The following is a 26,742-nucleotide window of genomic DNA, read 5'->3' as shown; positions in this document are numbered from 1 at the left end:
TTCTTTGAATGACTGTTTATCTTATCTTCATTGACAAGATACTTTGGCCTACTATGGACAACATACTACATACATATATCAATTACAGATTACATAAGAGGTGGAAAGAACATTGAATATAAGAAAACTTATTCTCTCTTTTTTTTTGGCTTACACTGATTAGATGGCCTCCAGTACTAGTTTCTTTCATACTTCAGTTAGTGGTCTGTCTCTGCTTCCTTGTATTACAACATAAAATAGACATAAATTCCTAGAAAAAAAATTAAATGAAAAATTTAAATTTACAGAGTATAAGCCCAACTTTTAAAAACGTGTTTAAATGTTGTATTTACTTTTAAGAGACAGAGAGACAGTGTGAGAAGGGAAGAGGCAGAAAGAGAGACACAGAATCCGAAGCAGGCTTCAGGGACCAAGCTGTCAGCACAGAGCCGCTTGTGGGGCCCAAACTCACGAACCCCGAGATAATGACAGGGCTGAAGTCAGATACTTAACGGACTGAGGCACCCAGGTTCTCCAAGCCCAATTTTTTGCAAAAGATTTTATTATTATTATTTTTTAAAGTTTGTTTATTTATGTATTTTGAGAGGGACAGAGACTGTACAAGTGGGAGAAAGGCACAGGGAGAGAGAGAATCTGGAGCAGGCTGGCACCAGCCCACAGACCCTGATAGGAGGATTAAAGCCACGAAGCTGCAAGATCATTACCTGAACCCAAACCAAGAGTCAGATGCTCAGCTGACTGAGCCATTCAGGTCCCCCAGTATAAGCCCAACTTCTTAAATTCAGTGGCAGAGTTACATTTTAATACATATAATGGAAAAAATTGAACATTGAAAATTTAAAATAAAATTTGTAGGTTCATACTGAGCCAACTAATATATACCCCTCTTTTTACCCACATAACTTTTGTTTAGCAGTTATAATTCACAGTACTACATACAGTATATAATGTTTAGTCAAACATTTTATAGTAGAAACTAGTCTTGACAAAGTGGTGGATTGAAATGAAGATACTGTAAAGCATTCAACTTTTATAAAGCAAATGATGTTGGTTTTTTTCCAGATGCTTTCTTAGTAGCAGTTTCCGATTATTATTGTAAATAATAAACTATTATTGCTTATTCTGTAAAGCTATAATTAAATTATCTTTTTTTTTTAAAACGTTTATTTATTATTGAGAGACAGAGAGAGACAGAGGGTGAGCATGGGAGGGGCAGACACTGAATCTGAAACAGGCTTCAGGCTGTGAGCTGTTAGTACAGAGCCCAACGCAAGGCTTGAACCCACCAACCTGCAGATCACAACCTGAGCTGAAGTCAGATGCTTAACTGACTGAGCCACCCAGGTGCTCCCGTTTTTTTTTAATGTTTATTTACTTTTCAGAGAGATAGGTAGAATGTGAGTGGGAGGAGCAGAGAGAGAGGGAGACAGAATCTGAAGCAGGCTCCAGGCTCTGAGCTGTTAGCACATAGCCCAATGGGGCTCAAACTCTCCATCCACCCTGTAATTAAATTATCTTTCAGTGAAGAAATGATCATAAATTCCTTATGAATATTTTTTGATGGTAATAGAATTTAAAATTGATGACGTTTGTTGAAAATATTTTACAGGTGTAAAATATGCTTGTCCGTTTCATTGTTAAATTTTGAAAGCTGTCATAACAATAAAAAAAATTTTTTTTAATGTTTTTTTTTCTGAGAGAGAGAGAAGAACAAAGCATAAGTGGGGTGGAGCAGAGAGAGGGAGACACAGAATCAAAAGCAGCTCCAGGCTTTGAGCTGTCAGAATGGAGCCTGATGTGGGACTTGAACTCCCAAACCACCAGATCACAACTTTAGTTGAATAAAGTCAGATACTTAACTGACTCAGTCCCCTAGGCGCCCAAGTTCTACTTTTTAAGGCAACTTTAAATACAAATTACAGCATGGTTTACTACTTTTGCTGTGCTATATGCTGTATGTCAGGACTTAGTTACTTTACCTACTGGAAGTTAGTACCTTTTGACCAACTTCACTCATTTTACTTACCCCCCACCCCCTTCACCTCTGGCAATCACCAATTTGTTCTCTGTAGCAATGAGATGTTTGTGTTTGACTTATTTTTGTTAATTTTTAAAATTAAGTTGTATTTTAATTCCAATATAGTTAACATACAGTGTTTTGTTAGTTTCAGGTATACAGTATAGTGATACAACAATTCTACACATTACCCAGTGTTTATCACAACAAGTAAAATCCTTAATCCTCTCACCTCTTCACCCATCTGCTATCCCCCTGACTGTGTTTGTTCTCTAGAGTTAGGAGTTTGTTTCTTGGTTTGTCTCTTTCTATCAGTCCTCCCTTCCCTCGTTTTTTTGTTTTTTCCTTAAATTCCACATACGAGCAAAATCATTTGGTATTTGTGTCCTCTGACTTCATTTCACGTGGCGTAGTACACTTTGGCTCCATGCATTAAAAAAAAAAATCTTTTTTTAATGTTTATTTTTGAGACACACACACACACACACACACGCCCCATGAGTTGGGGAAGGGCAGAGAACGAGGGAGACACAGAATCCAAAGCAGGCTCCAGGCTCCAGGCTCTAAGTTGTCAGCACAGAGCCCAGTGCGGGACCAGAAACCATGAGCCTTGAATTCATGACCCAAGGCAAAGTCAAAGGCTCAACCGACTGAGCCACCAGGCACCCCAAGATTCCCTTCTTTTTTATGGCTGGTGTATTCCATTGAGATCTCTGTCTGTCTGTCCGTCCGTCTGTCTGTCTGTCTGTCTGTCTGTCTATCTATCTATCTATCTATCTATCTATCTATCTATCTATCTATCTAATCTAATGTCTTATCTATCTGTCTGTCTACCACTCCTTTATCCATTCCTCAGTCGATGGATATTTGGGCTGCTTCCATAATTTGGCTGTTATAAATAATGCTGCTATAAACATAGGGGCACATACTCCTTTGAATTAGTGTTCTGAATTCTTTTTTTTAATGTTTATTTATTTCTGAGAGTGAGAGCAAACATGAGCAGGGGAGAGGGTGAGAAAGTGAGATAGAAACTCGCAGGCAGCTATGTGAGATAGTGGCAAGCTTGAATTCATAAACTCATAAACCATGAGATCATGACTTGAGCTGGAATCAAGAGTTGGATGTTTAAATGACTGAGCCATTCAGGTGCCCTAGTGTTTTGTATTCTTTAGGTGAATACCCAGTATACTGGTTGATTGCTGGATCATATAGTAGATGTACTTTTAACTCTCTTAGGATCCTCCATACTGTTTTCTGTGGTAGTGGAACCAGTTTGTATTCCTACCAACAGTGCATGAGGATTACTCTTCACCACATCCTCACCAATACTTATTGTTTCCTGTTGTTGATTTTAGCCATTCCAACAGGGGTGAGGTGGTATCTCATTGTAATTTTGATTTGTATTTTACCTATAATGAGTGATGTTGAGCATGATGTGTCTGTTTGCTAATCTGGGTGTTGTCTTTGGAGAAATGTCGGTTCATGTCTTTTGTCCATTTTTTCATTGGATCATTTTTGGGAGTGTTGAGTTGTATACAAGTTCTTTCTAGAATTTGGAGCATAACCATTTGTCTGATATGTCATTTGCAAATATCTTTTCCCATTCAGTAGGTTGCCTTTTAGTTTGGTAGATTGTTTCTTTTGCTGTGCAAAAGCCTTCTGATTTTGATGTAGTCCCAATAGTTTAATTTTGCTTTTATTTCTCTTGCTGGAGACATATCAAGAAAAATGTTGCTATGGTCAGTGTCTAAGAGGTTATTGCCACTTCCTGTGGTCTCTTCTAGGATTTTTATGGTTTGATATCTCACATATAAGTCTTTTTTTTTTTTTTTATTACAAAAAAATTTTTTTTTCAACGTTTTTTATTTATTTTTTGGGACAGAGAGAGACAGAGCATGAACAGGGGAGGGGCAGAGAGAGAGGGAGACACAGAATCGGAAACAGGCTCCAGGCTCCGAGCCATCAACCCAGAGCCTGACGCGGGGCTCGAACTCACGGACCGCGAGATCGTGACCTGGCTGAAGTCAGATGCTTAACCGACTGCGCCACCCAGGCGCCCCTCACATATAAGTCTTTAATTCATTTTGAGTTTATAGTGTGTGGGATAAGAAAGTGGTGAAAGTTCCCAGCACCCACTTATTAAAGAGAAAGACTTTTTCCAGTTGGTTTTTAATTTTTAAATTCTCAACCGTAAAAAATATTTGTTTGTTTATTTACTTCTTTGCACACAAGCAGAGGAGAGGCAGAGAGAGAGGGAGAGATAGAATCCCAGGCAGGCTCTGCACCACGACCGTGGAGCGTGATGCAGGGGTGGAACCCATGAAACACGGGATCATAATCCAAGCCGAAACCAGAGTCGGCCGCCCAACCGACTGAACCACCCAGGCACCTCTTGAAATTTTCATATTCTACATATGCGTGAGATCATACAGTATTTCCTTTCTATGTTGTATTTCATAAAATACTACCAAGAGTGTAGGAGGGTTCCATTTTCTCCACATCTTTGCCAATACTTGTTATTTCTTGTTATTTTTGATACTAGCCATTGTGACTGGTGTCAGGTGGTATCTCATTATAGTTTTGTTTTGCAATGGTGAGTGAAGTTGCACATCTTTTTATTCACCTGAATAAAGGTATAGGTCTTCCTTAAAAAGCTGTCACTTCAGATCCTCTGCCCATTTTTAAAAAATTAATTTTAGTTTTATTTTTTAAAATTTGCATCCTAATTAGTTAGCATACAGTGCAACAATGATTTCAGGGGTAGATTCCTTAATGCCCCTTACCCATTTAGCCTATACCCGCTCCCACAACCCCTCCAGTAACCCTCTGTTTGTTCTGCATATTTAAGACTCTCTTATGTTTTTGTCCCCCTCCCTGTTTTTATATTATTTTTGCTTCCCTTCCCTTCTGTTCATCTGTTCTGTGTCTTAAAGACCTCATATGAGTGAAGTCATATGATATTTGTTTTTTCTGGCTAATTTCGCTTAGCGGAATACCCTCTAGTTCCATCCACGTAGTTGCAAATGGAAAGATGTTATTCTTTTTGATTGCCAAGGAATACTCCATTGTCTATATATACACCACATCTTCTTTATCCATTCATCCATTGATGGACATTTGGGCTCTTTCCATACTTTGGCTATTGTGGGTAGTGCTACTATAAACATTGGGGTGCATGTGCCCCTTCGAAACAGCATACCTGTATCCCTTGGATAAATACCTAGTGGTGCAATTCCTGGGTCGTAAGATAGTTCTATTTTTAGTTTTTTGAGGAAGCTCCGTTCTATTTTCCAGAGTGGTTGCTCTAGTTTGCATTCCCACCAACAATGCAAAAGAGATCCTCTTTCTCTGCATCATTGCCATAATCTGTTGTTGTATGAGTTGTTCATATTAGCCATTCTGACAGGTGTGAGGTCATATCCATTGTGGTTTTGATTTGTATTTCCCTGATGATGAGAGATGTTGAGCATTTTTTCATGTGTCGGTTGGCCATCTGGATGTTTTCTTTGGAGAAGTGTCTATTCATGTCTTTTGCCCATTTCTTCACCGGATTATTTGCTTTTTGGGTGTTGAGTTTGATAAGTTCTTTATAGATTTTGGATACTAACCCTGTATCTGATATGTCATTTGCACATCATCGTCTCCATTCTGTCACCTTTTAGTTTTGCTGATTGTTTCCTTCGCTGGACAGAAGCTTTTCATTTTGATGAGGTCCCAATAGTTCATTTTTGCTTTTGTTTACCTTGGCTCTGAAGACGTAATTGAGTAAGAAGTTGTTGTGGGCAGGATCAAAGAGGTTTTTGCCTGCTTTCTCCTCTAGGATTTTTATGGCTTCCTGTGTTATGTTTCGGTCTTTCATCAATTTTGAGTTTATTTTTGTGTATGGTGTAAGAAAGTGGTCCAGGTTCATTCTTCTGCATGTCGCTGTTCAGTTTTCCCAGCACCACTTGCTGAAGAGACTGTCTTTATTCCATTGGATGTTCTTTCCTGCTTTGTCAAAGATGTGAAAGATTAGTTGGCCATTTCTGAGTTCTTTATTCTGTTCCATTGATCTGTCTGTTTTTGTGCTACCTCTCCCCATTTAAAAAAATTTTTTTTTCAATGTTTTTTATTTATTTTTGGGACAGAGAGAGACAGAGCATGAACGGGGGAGGGGCAGAGAGAGAGAGAGAGGGAGACACAGAATCTGAAACAGGCTCCAGGCTCCGAGCCATCAGCCCAGAGCCTGACGCGGGGCTCGAACTCACGGACCACGAGATCGTGACCTGGCTGAAGTCGGACGCTTAACCGACTGCGCCACCCAGGCGCCCCCCTCTCCCCATTTTTTTTCAACGTTTTTTTTTTTTTTTTTTTTTTTTTTTATTTTATTTTTGGGACAGAGAGAGACAGAGCATGAACGGGGGAGGGGCAGAGAGAGAGGGAGACACAGAATCGGAAACAGGCTCCAGGCTCCGAGCCATCAGCCCAGAGCCCGACGCGGGGCTCGAACTCACGGACCGCGAGATCGTGACCTGGCTGAAGTCGGACGCTTAACCGACTGCGCCACCCAGGCGCCCCCCTCTCCCCATTTTTAATCAGACTATTTGTGGGGGTTTTTCCTCTCCACTCCTCCCCCTCCCCCTCCTCTCCTTCCTCCCCCTCCCTTCTCCACCCCTCCCCCTCTCCCTCTCCCTCTCCCTTTCCCTTTCCCTTTTGAGTTTAATGAGTTTGTTTGTATTTTGGAAGTTAACCTCTTGTCAGATAGTGATCTGTAGACATTTTCTTTTTAGTGTATTGCCATTTAATTTTGCTGATGGTGTCCTGCGCTGTGCAGAAGCTTTTTAGTTTGATATAGTCCTACTTGTTGTGCCTTTGTTGCCTTTGCTTATTGTGTAAAGGTTTGCAAGGTTTATGTTGTTTGAAAGTGTTTGTTATTTTATGTTTTCTTGGGTTTGGCACACTAAAGCAGTAATTTTTCTGCTGCTTTCAAGATTTTTCCTTCTGCAAAACCAGTTTCATCATAGGATATGGAATACTCACAGATTAAATGTAGCATGACTTAAGTTATACACATCTCTTTAATTTGGGGGTTTTACTGTGATAATAGTACTGAAGTACTGTCATCTTGAAAATTATTTCTTTTAAGATGAGTTGTTTGATGAGTCATTTAGGAAAGATCTGTTTTATCACATTACATTGTAATTCATGATAAGACTTCTGAATGATGTGTGAGTGTAAGACTTCTGAATGATGTGTGAGTGTTACGCTGGTCTTTCTCTGTAGAAGAAACAATTTATTAAATAAGTCTTGCTCTGGTATCACATTAAGGACACACAGTCAGCTTTGCATAATTGGAAAATAAAAGCAACTTAAACTGTACAGCTGTTGGATAGGTCTTGAGTAAACTACCCCCCTCCCTTTGCCCCCATTTTGGTTATTATTATTTACTTTTTATTTTCTGATTATAGTAAATGTACATGTAAGAAAGAGTACAGTGTGTTCATATATGCCATCAGAGTTTCCTTCAGGGTGACATCTTGCTTGACTATAGTATGCAGTATATCACAACCAAAATAGGATATTGATAAAATATCTCGAGTATCTGCATAGTTTTATGCATTATTGATTCTCAGAGTTTGTTCATTGAACAAAGCTTTTGTTACTTAAGGGCCATATTCATGTTAATAGTTTATCCCATTTTAAGCCTTTAAATGTATGAAATGCAGTACCTTATAGGCTAGCCTAATTTTTTTCAAGTATTGTCTTGAATTATTTAAGTATTCCTTTTTATTGTGATAAATTATACATAATATTGATTATTTTAGAAATTTAAGTGTGTAGCATTTATATTTATGATGTTATATATATAACTATTATCTGTGTGTTACCCAAGGTTTTCAGCATACCGTAGAAAATTCTGCACCCATTAAACTATATCTGCTCATTATTACTTTTTCCCCCAGATGCTGGTTTCTCCTCCTCCTCCTCTTTTTTGTAATTTAAATTTTATTAACTTTTATTTATTATTATTTTGTAAATTTAAATCCAAGTTAGTTAACATAGAGTGTGATAATGATTTCAGGAAATGAATTCAGTGATTCATCACTTACATTTAACACCTAGTGCTTATCCCAACAAGTGTCCTCCTTAATGTCCCTTGCTCATTTAGTCCATCTGCCCACCCAGCACCTCTCCAGTAACCCTCAATTTGTTGTCTGTATTTAAGGGCCTTTTATGGTTTATCTCCCTCTCTGTTTTATATTATTTTTACTTCCCTTCCCTTATGTTCATCTGTTTTGTGTCTTAAATTACACATATGAGTGAAATCATGTGATACTTCTCTTTCTCTGACTTATTTCGCTTATCAAAATACCCTCCAGTTCCATTCACGTTGTTGCAAATGGCAAGATTTCAGTTTTTTTTTTTAATTGCTGAGTAATATTCCTTTGTGTATATATACACACACCACATGTTCTTCATCTGTTAATCAGTTGGTAGACATTTGGGATATTTCCATACTTTGGCTATTGCTGGTAGCACTGCTATAAACACTGGGGTGCATGTACCCTTTGGAACAGTACAGCTGTATCCTTTGGATAAATACCTAATAGTGCAATTTCTGGGCCATAGGGCAGTTCTATTTATTATTTTTTGAGGAACCTCCATACAGTTTTCCAGAGGGACTGCACCAGTTTGCATTCCCACCAGCTGCAAAAAGGATTCCTATTTCTCTGCATCTTTGCCAACATGTATTGTTGCCTGAGTTGTTCATTGTAACCATTCTGACAGGTTTGAGGTAATACCTCATTGTGGTTTTGATTTGTGTTTCCTTGGTAATGAGTGACGTTAAGCATCTTTTCATGTGTCTGTTAGCCATCTTGATGTCTTCTTTGGAAAAGTGCTTGTTCATATCTTTTGCCCATTTCTGCATTGTATTATATTTTGTGTGTGTTGAGTTTGGGAAGTTCTTTATAGATAGATTTTGGGTATTAACCCTTTATCTGATATGTTATTTGCAAGTGTCTTCTCCCATTCTTCTTGTTGCCTTTCAATTGGGTTGGTTGTTCCTTTGCTGTGCAGAAGCTTTTTATTTTGATGAGGTTCCAGTAGTTCATTTTTGCTTTTGTTTCCCTTGCCTCTGGAGACATGTGGAGTAAGAAGTTACCATGGCTGAGGTCAAAGTGGTTGCTTCCTGTTTATTCCTGTAGGATTTTGATGGTTTCCTGCCCCCTGCCTCCCCACCCCCCAAATTGGGTCCTGGAACCATTTTGAATTTATTTTTGTGAATGTGGTCTACTTTCATTCTTCCACATGTTCCTGTCCATTTCTCTTAGCATCTTTTGCTTAAGAGACTGTCTTTTTGGGGCACCTGGGTGGCTCAGTTGGTTAAGTGTCCGACTTCGACTCAGGTCATGATTGCATAGTTCGTGAGTTTGAGCTCTGCATAGGAGTCTGTGCTGACAGGCCTGGAGCCTGCTAAGGATTCTCTCTCTTTCTCTTTCTGTCTCTCTGCCCCTCTCCTGCTTGTACCCTGTTCCTCCCTCCCTCCCTCCCTCCCTCCCTCCCTCCCTCCCTCCCTCCCTCTCTCTCTCCCTCCCTCCCTCCCTCCCTTCTTCCCTCTCTCTCCCCTCTCATAAATAAATATTTAAAAAAGGTTTTGTTTTTTTAAAGGAAAGATTTATTTATTTTTTTTTATTTTTTTTATTTTAAAAAATTTTTTAATATATGAAATTTACTGTCAAATTGGTTTCCATACAACACCCAGTGCTCATCCCAAGAGGTGCCCTCCTCAATACCCATCACCCACCCTCCCCTCCCTCCCACCCCCCATCAACCCTCAGTTTGATCTCAGTTTTTAACAGTCTCTTATGCTTTGGCTCTCTCCCACTCTAACCTCTTTTTTTTTTTTTTTTTTTTAAATTTTTTTTTTCAACATTTTTTATTTTATTTTTGGGACAGAGAGAGACAGAGCATGAACGGGGGAGGGGCAGAGAGAGAGGGAGACACAGAATCGGAAACAGGCTCCAGGCTCCGAGCCATCAGCCCAGAGCCTGACGCGGGGCTCGAACTCACGGACCGCGAGATCGTGACCTGGCTGAAGTCGGACGCTTAACCGACTGCGCCACCCAGGCGCCCCCTTTTTTTTTTTTTTTTAAAGGAAAGATTTAAAGAACGCTTTTTCTCCCTGGTACTCTTTATGTTTTGTCAAAGATTAGTTGGCCATATATTTGTGGGTCCTTTTTGGGTTCTCTGTTCTATTCCGTTGATCTGTGTGTCTGTTTTTGTGCCGGTGTCATACTGTCTTGATCATTACAGCTTTAGTAATACAGGTGAAGGTGTGGAATTGTGATGCCTCCAGCTTTGATTTTCTTTTTCAACATTGCTTTGGCTTTTTGTGCTGTTTTGTAGTTCCGTACAAATTTTAGGATTGTCTTAGCTCTGAAGAATGCTGGTGTTATTTTGATAAGGATAACTGATTTTGCACATCTGTAATGACTAATGTCAAGCATCTTTTCTTGTGTTTATTGACCATTTGTTTATCTTTATAGTAATGTCTACTCAAATTCTTGGCTTATTTTTAAATTGGGTCCTTTGTTTTCTTGTTGAGTAGTTTTTGGGTTTTTTTTAAATAAAATACGGATATTAATCACTTATCAGATCTATGATTTGCAGATAGTGTCTCCCTTTCTGTGGGTTTTCTTTTCACTATCTTTTCAAGCATAGAAGTTCTTTAATTTTCAAGAAGGCCAATTAATTTTTTTCTATTGTTGTCTATCCTTTCGATGTTATAGTTGAGAAATTACCATATCCACTGTTTTTCTATATATCTTCTAACATTTTTATAGTTGTTACATTAACATCTCTAATGTATTTCATGTTAATTTTTGTGTATGGTAGAAGATAGGGTTCAAGTTCTTTTTTGTTTATGTAGATAGCCCATTTACCAAGCGCTATTTGTGGAAAGGTTTGTCTACATACTGTTTACAAGCCTAATAGGCCTGTAATACCATAGTGTTTCTATCATTGATGCTATGTATTATTTGGTTACACTATCAGATAGCAAATATTGTTTTTATGCATAAATGGGGCTGGTTGAAGAATTCCAATGATTCCACATTGATTCTACATAGAAGTGTAGTTCTTAAAACTTGCTAAATATTTTTTCACACAGAAGATAATAGTTTGAACTGCATGTACAGCTTGGCATTTGAAACTTGAAATAATCAGTATGTCTCATAATTTTAGATACATGCATTTTAAGTATGAGTGGCATTTTTATAGTTGATTTTTAAAAATAACTTGTCCTTAGGTTATTTAATGGCTGATTATTTTAATTGATCATTTAGCTGTTTATTTTAATGTTGAAAAATTAATGAACGTTGTGAAAAATGAATGTACGTTTGTGGTAATAGTTGCTAGGATGGTCAAAATGGGGTCTGTTTTTCTTTTAACTTCAAAAAATTCAAGTGTTTTACTATTTTCTATTAAGTAGTTTGTATATGTGATGTTTATAGCAATAAGTAGAAGTGTCATATATTACTTAGTGTTTTAGTAATAATTAATTTTGTCATGTTTAATGTTACCTGTGTATTTAGTATTTGCATATAGATGAATGATTTGTATATAAGATATCTAATATTATTATATACCATATATCATTTATACATTATTGTGTTATAGAGTGTTAGCTAATATTAGTAAACTAATGTTTTAATAAGATTATTTTATAGATCTAATAACAGTATATATTAGATTTGTACCTAGCCCAACTTACAAATGTGTCTACAATAGAGTTACAATTATATTTACATTATGTGTTACCATTACTTGATATAATGAGAAATAGAGCTGTATGTCATGTTACATTTTTAATGTATAATGAATGATTATACATATTTACACACAATTTACATGGTGTTTAAAAGGTTAGTAATATAATTCACAGATTAATTTCAACATGGGTTGTTCAATGTATGTTGTGTTACTCTTATAATCTGTTGAAATACAGATATAAAGGCAGAAATAAAGGCAGATGTATTTTGTTTTTCAAGATAATTCTCAGAATTTTCTGGTTTCTAAATTTTGTTTCATTTTTATATTTTTTTAATTAGTTTTTTTCTTTTTAAGAGAGAGGGTAGGTGGGGCAGAAAGAGAGAGAGAATCTCAAGCTGGCTTCACACTCAGAGCAGAGCTCGACGTACAGGGCATGGTTTTATTACCATGAGAGTGTGACATGAGCTGAAATCAAGAGTTGAATACTTAACTGACTGAGCCACGCAGGTGCCCTCAAGTTTTGTTTTGAAGTAATATTTTAAAATCTTTTATGTTGTTAATACCATTGGAGTTTTCAGATTTTTAATAATGAATTGAAAAACATGTTTTATATGTAGGAACACCTGGGTGACTCAGAAGGTTAAGCGTCTGAATTCTGCTCAGGTCATGATCTCACAGCTCTTGAGTTTGAGCTCCACAGAGGGCTTCCTGCTGTAACTGCATAGAGCCCACTTCAGATTCCTTAGTCTCCCTGTCTGCCCCTTTCCCTGCTGTCTCTTTCAAAAATGAATAAAACATTAAAAAAAAAAAAACCCACATTTTTATTTAAGCATGTCTGTAACAGAGTTTTTACTTGAATACTGAAATAGTTTTTTTTTTTTTCATCTAATAAAGACTGACACAATATGTAGACCAAGTTCTTTTTTTGCCCACACATTTTTCATTTTTAAATATCTGTTGGGAATAAATAACTTGATAACACTTTCCTTTTCATAACAGGTTTTGAATGACAGTAATTTTTTCTTTTTAGTTGGCTGTTATGTTTTAGGTTTGTAACATCTTCTACTTACTATATGTTAAAAAACCTTAAAATGCCCAAACTATAAAAATTTATATTATGCAATTCTAAGTATAGTCCATTAATATTTTTTGCCTTCCTCTCACAGCATTTTCAGTTAGCTTTGATTGACTGTAATCCCTGTACTTTGTCCAGTGTTGAAAGTAAGTATTTGTAAGTACAGTAGTTCTTTTGTCTTTTTTAGGAATCTGATATTCATAGGAACTTTCAAATTATGACCCTAAATACTTTTTCAAATCTATATTTTTGTTTTTGTGGGTTACTGAGAATAAAATGGAGGAGCACAAGCCTGTGTCAAAGACATTGAGACAGGTGATTTAGGTAGGTGGTTCTTGTTGAACAAATAGTGTTATATGGTGATTGCTGGTGTTGTGCTAGGGATCATTAGTAGTGGTCTTGCATTATTTAAATGGAAAAATGATTTTTCTTCCTTTTAATATTTTTGAGGGTTTGAATACTCCACAGACCATGACTATTTGACACTGTTACTTGTGCCTGTAAAATTGGGAATGTCTTAAGTATTCAAAGGAAAGTTAAAAAAGAAAACAAATATTCTGTTTTAAATCAGAAATGTATAGTTTCTTTGAATAGGTATATACTACATATTAGTTTTAGAAATAGTGAATGGATGTGTACAATTAGTATTTCAAAAAGAATTAGGGGATACAGAAGTTTCATATATAATTGTTCTTTGAGATGTAGTTCTTCTAGTATTCCAAAAATTTGAGTTTAAATTTCAAGACCATTTGACACTTGTCCAAATTTTAGTCTGTATAATTGAAAAATGCCAGGAGCATTTGCAATTTTTGTTTATGTTCCTCCTTCAAAGTACATTTAAGAATGAAATATCTTGTAGAAGATAATGCTGTACCTTGTGCAATTGTGAGGATCTGAGACTAAAATCTGGGAAAAGTTTAGATGGTATTAGGTAGGGTACAAGTTAGCTTGAACTTTTCTTCCCTTACCTTTTATTAGATAGAATGAAGATTGGGAAATTGAGAAACAGATTTTCCATGTCTTTACCTTATTTTTTACTCTTAATCCTGGTTCCCTCCAATCATGCAGTGAGATGTGATTAGTGGTAACTGGACATGGCATTGTAAGGAGAGCTACCTTAGGAAAGGTCATCAAAGAGGAAAAAAATCTCTGAACATATAAAATAAAGATTTTAGCTTATAAAATATCTTCCCCTGTGAAATGCCTTAGCCTATAAGGTAAATCTATAAAACAAAAGATCTCTTTACAGAATAATATAACTTATAAAATAAATATTGTTTGTTATTGTCATTAGATTTTTTTCTTTATTTTGTTCTGTTGTTATCTTGGCAATAGTATTTTTATCTTCTCTAGGAAGATGTTTTTATTCTACCTGGATGGTGATTAAGATGTAATATGTAACCTCACATGTAGAGCAGGAACTTTGTACCAAAATGTTGTTTGATTTTAATTCTCTCTTATGGAATGTTCTCCAGTAAGGATATAGAGAACTTACTAGATAGCTGGGGACTTATTAACTGAGAATTTTCCATACCTTCAAAACTAACTGAGACATAATCTTTAAAGCCAACTTTAAGAATTTTTAATTTTTTAATGCTTCCTAGAAAGAATTTTACCTTTTTCCTATTCCATGAGAGAAAAGGAAGGGAAACAGAAGGAAAGGAGAGAAAAAGAGATGTCTTAGTACTTTTTTTCCTAAGGCAAATGTCATCTGTGAGACTTTTCTTAAAATTCACATACATAAATATTTTGTATATAACTTTGAAAGACTATCCTGCTTAGAATCTAAACAACAACAAAAAAAGACATTTTACATCAGAAAAATAAAAACCATGAATACAAAAATCTAAATTTTGTATGTAATTTTTATAGTTTTGTTTTATTGACTCATGACCCTCACTAAGTTATTTAATGCTCTGGTGAGTGGGAATTAGGCAACTGGAAGAACTCTAATAAAGGGAAGCAAAAATGGTGTTCTACCTTTTTTGATTTTTCAGCTATTTTTATTTTCTAACCTTGCTTTTTAGATGATTTGACTTTTTTTTCTTCTTTAAATAAAAACTACCTAATTCTGAAAAACTGAAAACTCATTTCCCCTATTTTTAATATTTTCCCCCTATTTTGCTAATATTGCCCTGACCAATACTTAAAAGGAAAAATTGTTAATGAGATTTTCTGTTAAAGAGTAACTTGTATATTTTGGAAAACATGTCTTAATTAAATGACTGTTTTTAAGGTAAAAATTTGAGAATATTGCATGGATGATATATACATTTAAAATCTTAAATTTACGTACTATTGATTTGAGCTTCATGTAGTATTGTTGAATTTTCATGTTCATAATGTAAAAGTTTTTCTGGAGTTTTAATAATGACTAATATTTTCTTGACATTCTTATGATTTTTAGCAGATTAATTTCCGTGTTGTTAAAGTAAACACAAAAGATAATCTAAATCAGATTTCTAATCTTTAGATTTAGCATTTCCTTGTATTTGATAATTTTCTATATTTTTGTTTATTACCTGAAGTCAACTGTATTATAATTAATTCTTTTCCATGATCCTTTGTAGTTCAATTTCATATTGCCCACTTGTATGAAACCCAGGTAAGTGCTTTAACGTACTATATTTAAAAAAGGAACCAGATCTAATAACAATCTTCTTCATGCTTTAAGTGAAGTGAATTCTATAAACCATGCTTTAAATGAAATGTTAGTCGAGTTCTGAGTATATACTCCTGCATATATTTTATATATATGTATTTATACTCATTACCTGTGTTTGCAATTTTGCTCAGTGAAAAAATAATACAAGAGAAATGAAGGTATTTGAGGTTTGTATTCAATATGTGTATAGTGTTTGTTACTACCTTCAACTCACTATAATTTAATAAATTTCCCCAAACACTCTGCTTGCTGTATACTAGAAACTGTCCTTTAATATGATTTGCGTCTAAACTTCAATCATTTGCATGCTGTGAAATGACTATACTTAAGAATGCCATTCTGATATTAATACCTAATTTACTTTTCAAAATACTTGTGGATAATTGTAACTATTTTCTTAGAATAGTTTCCTCTGTTTTTCTATAATATTGAAATACCTTTTAAAGGTCTTATTATTTGTAATACACCCTATAGTCACACTGATGTTATTACCATTACTTCAAGGTGGGTATTTTAATCTGTTTCAGTCTAATTTTAGAATATTTTGTGTGTGTCAGATTTTGTTTGGTGGTTGGAGAACATACAAATTTACAGTCTGTGGTAGAATATCAGGACGTTGAGAGGAGCCTGAAAAAATACAGACTATATCCAGAATATGAGCAGTGGAATAATAGTGATTGCATTTCAGTTGTGAGATACAGTGCACATATAATAGCTTTTCAGGAAGGAGAAAATAAAACACTTCATAGAGTAAAATTGTGTAAAAGTCTTTCCTTTTGTTTTTAGGCCAAGTATAAAATAATGGAATGAAGACAGGGATTATGCAGAATTATTCTCAAAACAGGAAAGCTGCTGGCATCTTTGATTATTCATATTATAAAATGGATGTAGTAAGATACTTTAAGATATTTTTACCCAGCTTGTGGAGTAGCAATCATGGTATAAGGGATTTTAAGAAAATTAGCATCAGGTCTCTCTATCTCGTACTCTACCTCTTCCTGACCCCATCACACACACATACCGCAAGTTTCAATATTTACTGAACCAGAGTTGAATCACCTTCAGAGGTAGAATATACTGCTAATCTCAAATTTCTTTCATTTGGTAAGATGTATGTTGAGAATAGGCAGCCATCATATATGAGTGTCATAGATGAAAATGTTTACTTCTCAACTGAATCTTTGGTGTAAATAGTTTTTCTTCATTGGCTTAGTTTTTCTTTTTAATGTTTATTTTTGAGAAAGATGGAGAGAGAATGAGTAGGGGAGAGGAAGAGAGAGAGAGAGACAGACAGGGAGACATAGAATCTGAAGCAGGCTCCAGGCTCTGAGCTGTCAGCATGGAGTGTGACATGGGGCTCGAACTCAGGAATGACAAGATCATGACCTAGGGTGAAGCTGGACTCTCAACCAACTGAGCCACCCTGTGCATTGGCTTTTGAAAACACATTTTTTAATCCTTTGATATATGGAAAGTCTCTTATAATCATTCGTGCATATTAGGATATTAAAGTTATATTTATTTCATTGCAGTTTTCAAAGATGAAACACATGAATTTTAATCCTGAGTAATCAGTAAAGTTACAGAATTTTACCATTTGAATCTTTTAAAATTAGACTATATCTTTTACTAAATTGTGTACTATGATTAGTTAAGGCTTCTCTGAGCAGGACCTATTTGAAATATGCTTGAATAAACATAGGGAGAATAAACATAAGAGAATGGGGTGTGTGTGTGTGTGTGTGTGTGTGTGTGTGTGTGTGTACGTGTACGTGTACGTGTACGTACATGTATATGTATTTTAATTTAATTTTTAATTTACATCCAAATCAGTTAGCATATAGTGCAGTGTTTTCAGGAGTCAATCCCAGTGATTCATCCCCTATGTATAACACTCAGTGCTCATCCTGTCAAGGGTCTTCCTTAATGCCCCTTATAGCCCCTCCAGCAACCCTGTTTGTCCTCTCTATTTAAGAGTCTCTTATGTTTTGTTCCTCTTCCTGTTTTTATATTATTTTTGCTTCCCTTTCCTTATGTTCATCTGTTTTGTGTCTTCAGTTTCACACGAGTGAAGTCGTAAACCTGACTTTCTCTGACTGATTACTTTTGTTTAGCATAATATCCTCTAGTTCCATCCATGTTGTTTCAAATGGCAAGCTTTCATTCTTTTTGATTGCTGAGTAATACTCCATTGTGTGTGTGTGTGTGTGTGTGTGTGTGTGTGTGTGTGTGTGTAATATATGCACACACATATATGTATGTATGTATATACAATATATATATTTGTATGTATATATATACAATATATACACACACACAATACACACCACATCTTCACATCTTCTTTATTCATCTGATGACTTTTGAGCTCTTTCACAATAGAGTATATTTAAGTTTGTATGGGTGAGTGTGTGTAGCCATGTTCCAGTTAGATGTCAGCAACTGGAAGCACTGATAAACTATAAGTTTGAAACATGAAAATCAAAAGAAAGGTAGAATGGAGACAGTGCTGACCTCCAATGCCCATTTTGTTAAATGTATTTACTATTAATGGCATTGTCATCTAGTCCTTTTCTTTTTGTATTTTTAAGTGGTTATTGGTCTTGTAGGCACACTCATTGAATTTTTTAGTAGTTTTTAAAGTTCTTAAATGCATACTCTGTCAAATCTCCAAATAAAGATAATATTGTTTTTTTCTTGACCCATTTATAGTAATTGGCATGCGTTTCTATTCCATAATTTTAATTATGTAACTGTAGTATTTCATAGTCTTTCCTTTCCAGTTGGCTTCTTTCCTTGAGTAATGTGCATTTAACTTTTCTTCATGATTTCATGACTGGATAACTCATTTGTATTTAGCAATGAGTAATATTTCATTGTGTGGACGTATTACAGTTACTTGTACATTCACCCTGTGAAGGACATCATAGTTGCCAATATTAATGAAGTTGCTATAATCACTTTGGCTTCTCATAAATGCCCTTTATCAGTTTTATTTTTTATTTTTACTTTTTTTAGTATATGAAATTTATTGTCAAATTGGTTTCCATACAACACCCAGTGTTCATCCCAAAAGATGCCCTCTTCAGTGCCCATCACCTCCCCTCCCCTCCCTCCCACCCCCCATCAACCCTCAGTTTGTTCTCAGTTGTTTTTTTTTTTTAATTTTTTTTTTTAATGTTTATTTATTTTTGAGACAGAGAGAGACAGAGGATGAACGGGGGAAGGTCAGAGAGAGAGGGAGACACAGAATCTGAAACAGGCTCCAGGCTCCGAGCCATCAGCACAGAGCCCGACGCGGGGCTCGAACTCACGGACCGTGAGATCATGACCTGAGCTGAAGTCGGACGCTTAACCGACTGAGCCATCCAGGCGCTCCTGTTCCCAGTTTTTAAGAGTCTCTTATGCTTTGGCTCTCTCCCACTCTAACCTCCTTTTTTTTTTTTTCCTTCCCCTCCCCCATGGGTTTCTGTTAAGTTTTGTCAGGATCCACATAAGAGTAAAAACATATGGGATCTGTCTTTCTCTGTATGGCTTATTTCACTTAGCATCACACTCTCCAGTTCCATCCACGTTGCTACAAAGGGCCACATTTCATTCTTTCTCATTGCTGCGTAATACTCCATTGTGTATATAAACCACAATTGCTTTATCCATTCATGAGTTGATGGACATTTAGGCTCTTTCCATAATTTGGGTATTTTTGAGAGTGCTGCTACCCTTTATCAGTTTTAAAGTAGTTCCCTAATATTCCTATTTTTTTTAAATGGTTTTTATCATGAAAAGGTACAGAATATTGTGAAACAGTTTTGAATTTTGTTTAAAAGTACTGAATTTTTAGATTCGTCTCCTGCTCATAGGGCTGCTCATGTATTCCTTTTAAGTTTATTCCTTGACCCTTTATTCTACCTTTATATCTTTGAATATGGATTCTAGATACCTTCTATAAATAGAGTCATGCAGTATTTGTCCTTTTGTGTTTTACTTGTTTCAGTTAACATTACCCTCAAGATTCATCCATGTTGTAGCATGTATCAGAACTTCATTACTATTTATGACTGAATAATACATTTTGTTTTCATTCTTCTGTGGGTGGACATTTAGGTTATTTCTATCTAGTAGCAATTGTGAATAGTAAAGCTGCTGTAAAGATTTGTGTACAAATATATGAGACCCTGTTTTCAATGTTCAGGTGTATATACCTATAAGAATTGCTGGGTCTTATGGTAAATTTATGTTTAATCTTTTTGAGGAGCCACAGTGACTGCACTATTGTCTACACACAAAACATACAACACACAGGGTTCACATTTCTCCACATCTTGCCAACGCTGGTTATTTTCTATATTTTTGCCCTTCATAATGGTTGTGAAATTGTATTTTATTATGATACTGATGTGCATTTCCCTGTTAACTAGTGGTTTTGATGTTTGTTTTTTTTTTACCATGTGCTTATTGGACATGTGCATACCTTGCTGGTGAAATATTTATTCAGGTCCTCTGATCATTTGTCAGTGGGTTGTTTGATATTGTTATTGACTTGTTAGGAGTTTTTTTTATGTCTACTGAATATTAACTATGAGATATCATTTGCAAATATTTTTTCCCATTCTTTGTGTTTTCAGTTTCTTCTGTGGATTTTAATTGTCTTCAATAGTGTCTTTTCATGTACAAAAGTTTTGGTCTTTTAAAAAAAATTTTAATGTTTATTATTTATTTTTGAGAGAGGGAGAGAGAGATAGGAGAGAGAGAGACACCAGGCATGAGCAGGGTGGGTTCGAAGGAGAGGGAGACACAGAATCCAAAGCAGGCTCCAGGCTCTGATCTGTGAGCACAGAGCCTGATACAGGGCTCAAACTCGGGAGCCATGAGATCATGACCTGAGCTGAAGTCAGATGCTTAACTGAGTCATCCAGGAGCCCCTTCATTTTGTAAATAAAGTCCGGTTTCTCTGCATATATTCTCAGGCCCTTCTGGTGTTTTTGTTTATTTTTTGAACCTTAATTTATTTTTGAGACAGAGAGAGATAGAGCATGAATGGGGGAGGGTCAGAGAGAGGGAGACACACAATCTGAAATAGGCTCCAGGCTCTGAGCTGTCAGCACAGAGCCCAATGCAGGACTTGAACTCACAGACTGTAAGATCATGACCTGAGCCGAAGTCGGCTGCTCAACTGGCTAAGCCACCCAGGCGCCCCAGAGAATTCTGGTGGGCTTTTTAATTAGAAATTCCAGATTGGCCTACTGATTCCTTGCAATTTTTGTAAAAATCCCAATAGAATTTTTTTTACAGGTATAAAAAGAATGATTCTTTTTTTAAATTAATTTTTAAGTGTTTATTTATTTTTGGGTAGGAAAGCACAACCAAGGGAGGGGCAGAGAGAGAGGGAGAGAGAAAATCTTAAGCAGGCTCCACAGTCAGTGCAGAGCCTGATGAGGGGCTTAGACTCACAACCGTGAGATCATGACATGAGCCGATGTTGGACACTTAATCGACTGAGCCACGCAGGTGCCTCAGAAGAATGACTTTCTAATTCTAGTGGAACTTCTAAAGATCACAAAAAGCCCATTCTTGAGAAAGAAGAGTAGAGCTGAAGTATCACAGTTCCTGATCAGATAATAAGCTAAATTACTGAAAACAATGTATATCAGTGTAAAGACAAACATAGTTAGACTGTTGGAATGGGATAGAGAGCTTAGAGATAAATCTATGTGGATACGGTCAATGGGTGTTTAATGAGTGCCCAGAATACACAACAAAGAGAGGAGTCTTCAACAGTTGGTGTTAGGAAAACAATATCCGTATGTAGAAGAATGAAATTGAACCCATATCCTTTACACAGAAGTCAACAAAAGGGGGATTAAAGACTTAAATGGAAGAATTAAATTTGTAGAACCCTTAAAGAATAAAGGAATAGCATCACGATACTGGTCTTGCCAGTGATTTCATGCATATGACACCAAAAGCACAGGAAACCCTCCCCCCTCCCCCCCCCCCCCCCCCGAATCCACAGTTAGGACCACATCGAGTTAAAAGCTTCTAAACAGCAAAAGAAACAACCCACACAGTGAAAAGACAGCTTACAAAATGGAAGAAAATATTTGCAAACCATTCATTAATCTAATCTAATAAGGGATTAATCTTGCAAATATATAAAGAACTCCTTTAAATCAATAGCAAAAAATCTAATAACTCAATTTCAAAATGGCTTAAGGGTTTGAAGAGAAATTGCTCTGAGGAAGACATGTAAATGGCCAGCAGGTTTATAAAACAATGCTTAATGTCACTAATCATGAGGGAAATTTAAATCAGAACCACAGTAAGATATCACTTAAACCTCTCTAGACAGCTGTTATCAGGAAACAAAAGATAACAAGTGTTGCCAAGGATGTAGAGAAATTGGAACCCTGGTACTCTTGATCAGAAGTCAAAAATGTTGCAGATGCTATGAAAAACAGGATGAAGATTCCTTTAACAGTTAGGAGTAGAGCTCTACTATAGGATATACCAAGATAGGGAAACAACTATTGACCTCTTTATAGATAGTGTCCATTGACACCAATGTGTTTTATACAAGTCTTTTACATTGTTGGTAAATTTATTCTAAATATATTTTTCCATTTAGTGCTGTTTTAAGTTAAATTTTCTAAAATTCATCTTTGCTGTGTTTTACTAGTGCATAAAATACAATTTGATTATTAATTTTCTATCTAACTTTGCTGAATTTGTGTGTATGCTTGAGGAAGTATGTATCTTTGTATGTATGTATGGACATCTTTGTGGTGTGTATTTTTAAATTTGGTGTGCTTATATATCTGTATGTGCATATATGACAGAAATAAAAACTGAGGGTTTTTTTTCTCTCCTGAGGTTTTGGTTACCTTTAGTTAGAGAAAAAACTCAAATTTACTAGTTACAGTGTATACATTTATTTGAATTATTCATGTTGTGCTGCTCATTTAAATACAAATAACCTTGAAATGACATTTTCATCCTGCTGTTATACATAAAAATGACTTAAAGTAATTGCTTTTTCAAGTACATTAAAAAGATAATGCTTGGAAGTTTTGTCTTCTTAAAAAGTTATTCTGTTGTTGGGAGGCATTAATAATTTAGTCTGACTAGTATTTTTTGAGGGACAACTGTGGACCGTGGACTCATTTCGGAATTTGGGTGTACCTTGAATATCATGAACTTTGTTTAGATCAAAACTGTGGGAAATAATTATGTTTTTTAACACATACCTTAATAAGAAATTTTAAGAGTATTTCCTATAAGAAACAATATTGTAAGATTAAAATGTTAACTTTTTCTCTTAGACTTTGTAAAAGATAGTAGCACTTAATGTTTTTGCCTCCTAAGTTGTCTGTATCTTTGAAATTCTTTCCATCTAATAATACATTTGCTAGTAGAATACTCTTAAAAGCTTTGTGAATGTTGTTTTGTTATATACAAGGTTGAATTTATTCTATTTGTACCTTTTGAAATATAGCACATTTTTTAAAACATATTTTGTTGACACTCTGTAATGTTCAAGATTACTTTTATTAGCTGTTAGTTATTTTACAACATAGCTGTCCAGGGTTAAAGAAATACTCCATTAATAAATTAGCGCTTTTTACATTCAGTTATTTTTTCATTATAGAAACTTTATATTATCTAAATCTTCATGCACTAATTCTTTACAGCATGCATTTTAGTGTTCATACTCTTTCATTACTTGAATAGTTAATTAAATCGTGTCATCAATTCCTTATTAAAATCCTTATTTTTGTTTATTAAAGATTTATCATTTTATTCTTCTCAACATCTTGTTTTCTACTTTAGAGGAAATACCATTCTGCAAAGGAAGCCTATGAACAACTGTTGCAGACAGAAAACCTACCAGCACAAGTAAAAGCAATTGTTTTACAACAGTTAGGTATATAAAAATTTATTTATACATTTATTTATAAATCTATTGTAATAGATTTATTATTTATAAATTTGTTTATAAATCTATTATAGATTGCAGTAATTCCAAATTTTGGGTTGGTTGGTGGCAGCAATTGGCACCCTTTGGCCTAGCAGTCCCTTTGTATTTAGAATTATATATAAAGATTAATGATGATGTTCATTATTATGTGATTTTATTTAAAATAAATACATACTTTATTTTGTAAATGTTTCTGCATAACTGTATTCCTTTTTTTCTTATGTCCAGAATTGATATATTGAAACCCAGAATCTAACATGATCCATCTCAGTCCAACTAAATAGAATACTTCAGTGCAACTAGTCCTTTCAAGTTCTCTTGTACTTGATTTTTTGAAAAAAATTGGGAGTACTTCCATGTGCTTATTATTATTAGCACATTATAAAGTTAGTTATATTGACATCTTGCACACAGCTAGTGAGTGGTTTTTGAGCCTGCTTTCACAAGCTCTTTCATAGTATGAATTAATGGAAATCTCTCACATAAAAATTACAGATTCTATATTTTCCCCAGCATTTCTTATAATCTAATGTTTTTAATAAAATCTAGTGTTCAAAGGTAATATAAGTTAATGTTATTTTATAGAGGATAGAAAGGTATATTCCCTAATGGTTCATATTGTTAGTTATCTGTCATGTCTGTATTTGATATTTGGGGTGGAGTTTGTATTTGTTTTTACTGTTTGTTTGGTTTGGAGCAAGTGATTCCAAATTATGATCAGTCTGTTGACAATATGTATACCTTCATACTGTCATTATTTTATTTGTGTCAGAAGCACTTAAACATAGTTTTACCTAGGCAATATTTTTGCATTTTATACACTTGAATTTATATATTTTGCACTTATACACTTGAATTGACTAAAACTGAAATGCTTATTTCTGTCAACTTAAATGTTTAACATATCTTATTATGTTCCAGTTTTTCCATTGTCTCTGTAACTGTAATTCTACACCTGTTTATTCATCAAGCAGTCTATAACTGTTCTTAATGCTTTTTGAACCCCCTTTTCATTTTGTTTTCAATGTCTACAGCCTTGGAGGGTTTTAGTTTGTTGTTTTTGTTCTTGGTCAAACATTGTTATATTTAGGATGTTAATGACCATAACAAGTGTTGGTAAGGTTGTTAAAATTTATTTAACAGTTTTATCTTTGAAGGTTTTATTTATTCCTTAAAAATAAAAATTGGCTTACTGGATTGTTTTACCCTTCAAAGGAAAAGTAAATTAATGATCGTCATATTTTTTATTATAAATTGGATTTTGATTTTGAATTAAATTTAGAAAAGTCCATATTCCTAATCTAAGAAGTTTCAGTGCAGTGCCCAAAATCATTTAAATATCTCTCAGTTCCTAAGGAGGCTTGGTAGCTTTGATTGCTTTTTTGTTTGGTTTGGTTTGGTTTTGGTTTTGGTTTTTTTAAGTACACTTTCCTGTAGCTATGTCCCTTATAGTTTGAAATTTGGGAGAAGTCTCATCCAGGATGAATGGATATACAAAAAAGATATTTTATTTGTGTTCATGATACACTAAAAACTGGAAGAATAGTTGAATCATGGGTAAATGCTTATAATCTTTTAATTATAGGATGGATGCATCATAATGTGGATCTGCTGGGAGACAAAGCCACCAAGGAAAGCTATGCTATTCAGTGTCTCCAAAAGTCTTTGGAGGCAGATCCTAATTCTGGCCAGTCTTGGTATTTTCTTGGGAGGTGAGACCGGACACTTGGGTTGTGATGCCTAGAGTTAATTTATAATCTTAAATGTTAAACTATACAATATGTGCTCAGTGACTTTTTATTATAAATACATTATAATAGAGTCTTGAGAGGTAAAATCTAAATTTAGTGCTTTTAGTAAGAAATTTTTATTTCACTTATCACAGTTTTTATTTTTTACCTTATCTACATGGTACTTGCATTATTGCTAGTTTTTGAAGTTTTGAAGGATTTTCAAGAGACCTCAGGTATTAATCACTAGTATTATTTTTTAATTCAGTATTTAAATTGTGTTCCCTTTGTTGTTTCACTACTTTTTAATGTATTTAATGGGGTTTAATTTTATTCTCACTGATGACCTATAAAGTTATCAGAATAGTTTGAGGTCTCAATTTATTTCACATGAATGAAAGTATTATATTAGGTCTGTCAGGTTCCTTTTCTCAAATTTATAAACTTAACTTAATTGTCGTATTTTGCTTTAATTATAAATTTGACCTGATTCTTTTTTCACAAGGAGTACTTTATTTTGAGGAACTTTGTCATGAAGTCTAATTCAAATTTCATTTTTATGTTAACTTTAGTTTTTATATAATGTATTATTTTTAAATATATAATCAAAATTTTTTTTGACTTATTTATTTGTTTGTTGATTTTGAGAGCATGAGCAGGATTGGGGCAGGGAGAGGGGGAAGAGAGTGAATCCCAAGCAGACTCTGCACTGTCAGTGCAGAGCCCATTGCTGGGCTCGAACTCACAAACTGAGATCATGACCTGAGCTGAAATCAAGAATTAGACACTTAACCTACTGAGCCACGCAGGCATCCCTCAAAACATAAAATTTTTACAACTTTCGTGAAGTATATTTATGTCTGAGTGAGATTATTATTAGGTTAGTTTTTTTCTTTAATATTTGATTATCTGCATAGATCATGTATAACAATTAATGGATAAGTTCCTTTTTTAAAATACTTTTTTTCTAATCTCCCTAAGGGTTATAAAAGAGTCTAGTTTGAGTTGTTTGCAAGATAGAATTTTATGTCCAAGCTTAGTCCCTCTTGTCCACTAGGAGTTCTCCAAAAGAATCTGTATCTTTTCTGTCTGTGTTTTCTAGTGTTGTGCATTGAAAAAACTGGGTATGTAATAAATGGAATAAGTAAACTAACATACATTTGGATTTGGAGCTAACAATTATTACTTTGCACAGTGAATATCTTAATAGTGTCTGTAAAAGAGGCTTATTACTATAAACATTGACTTCTAAAATTGTTTTCTGTATTATATTCTTACTACTTTTTTTATACAAAATAAAATTGCAGCATAACATGCACTATGTATATCTTTTTATTTTGTATTTTTAGTTTTATTTAACATTTATTTAGAAAGGGAGACAGAGCTTGAGTGGGGGAGGGGCAGAGAAAGAAGGAGACAGAATCTGAAGCCGTCTCCAGGCTCTGAGCTTTTAGCACAGAGCTGGATGCAGGACTTGAACTGACAAACCTCAAGATCATGACCTGAACCACAGTTGGATGCTTAACC

General features: G+C 34.9%; 1 protein-coding gene across 5 annotated transcripts in view; it reads left to right on the top strand.

Annotated features, from left to right (window-relative positions):
• LOC131503576 (lysine-specific demethylase 6A-like) overlaps nucleotides 1-26,742 on the top strand; it is a 195,246-nt gene that overhangs the window by 97,141 nt on the left and 71,363 nt on the right. For all 5 annotated transcript variants that reach the window (XM_058715028.1, XM_058715026.1, XM_058715027.1 and 2 more), the window contains exons 7-10: nucleotides 12,937-12,991; nucleotides 15,416-15,450; nucleotides 23,338-23,431; nucleotides 25,071-25,197. In XM_058715028.1, the coding sequence (XP_058571011.1) occupies nucleotides 12,937-12,991; nucleotides 15,416-15,450; nucleotides 23,338-23,431; nucleotides 25,071-25,197 (311 nt within the window). The remainder of the gene's footprint in view (nucleotides 1-12,936; nucleotides 12,992-15,415; nucleotides 15,451-23,337; nucleotides 23,432-25,070; nucleotides 25,198-26,742) is intronic.

The sequence above is a fragment of the Neofelis nebulosa genome, assembly GCF_028018385.1.
Source record: "Neofelis nebulosa isolate mNeoNeb1 chromosome Y unlocalized genomic scaffold, mNeoNeb1.pri SUPER_Y_unloc_1, whole genome shotgun sequence".
In the NCBI taxonomy this organism is placed as follows: domain Eukaryota; kingdom Metazoa; phylum Chordata; class Mammalia; order Carnivora; family Felidae; genus Neofelis; species Neofelis nebulosa.
Note: the sequence above shows the minus strand (reverse complement) of the source record. Positions and strands in the feature narration are given on the sequence as shown.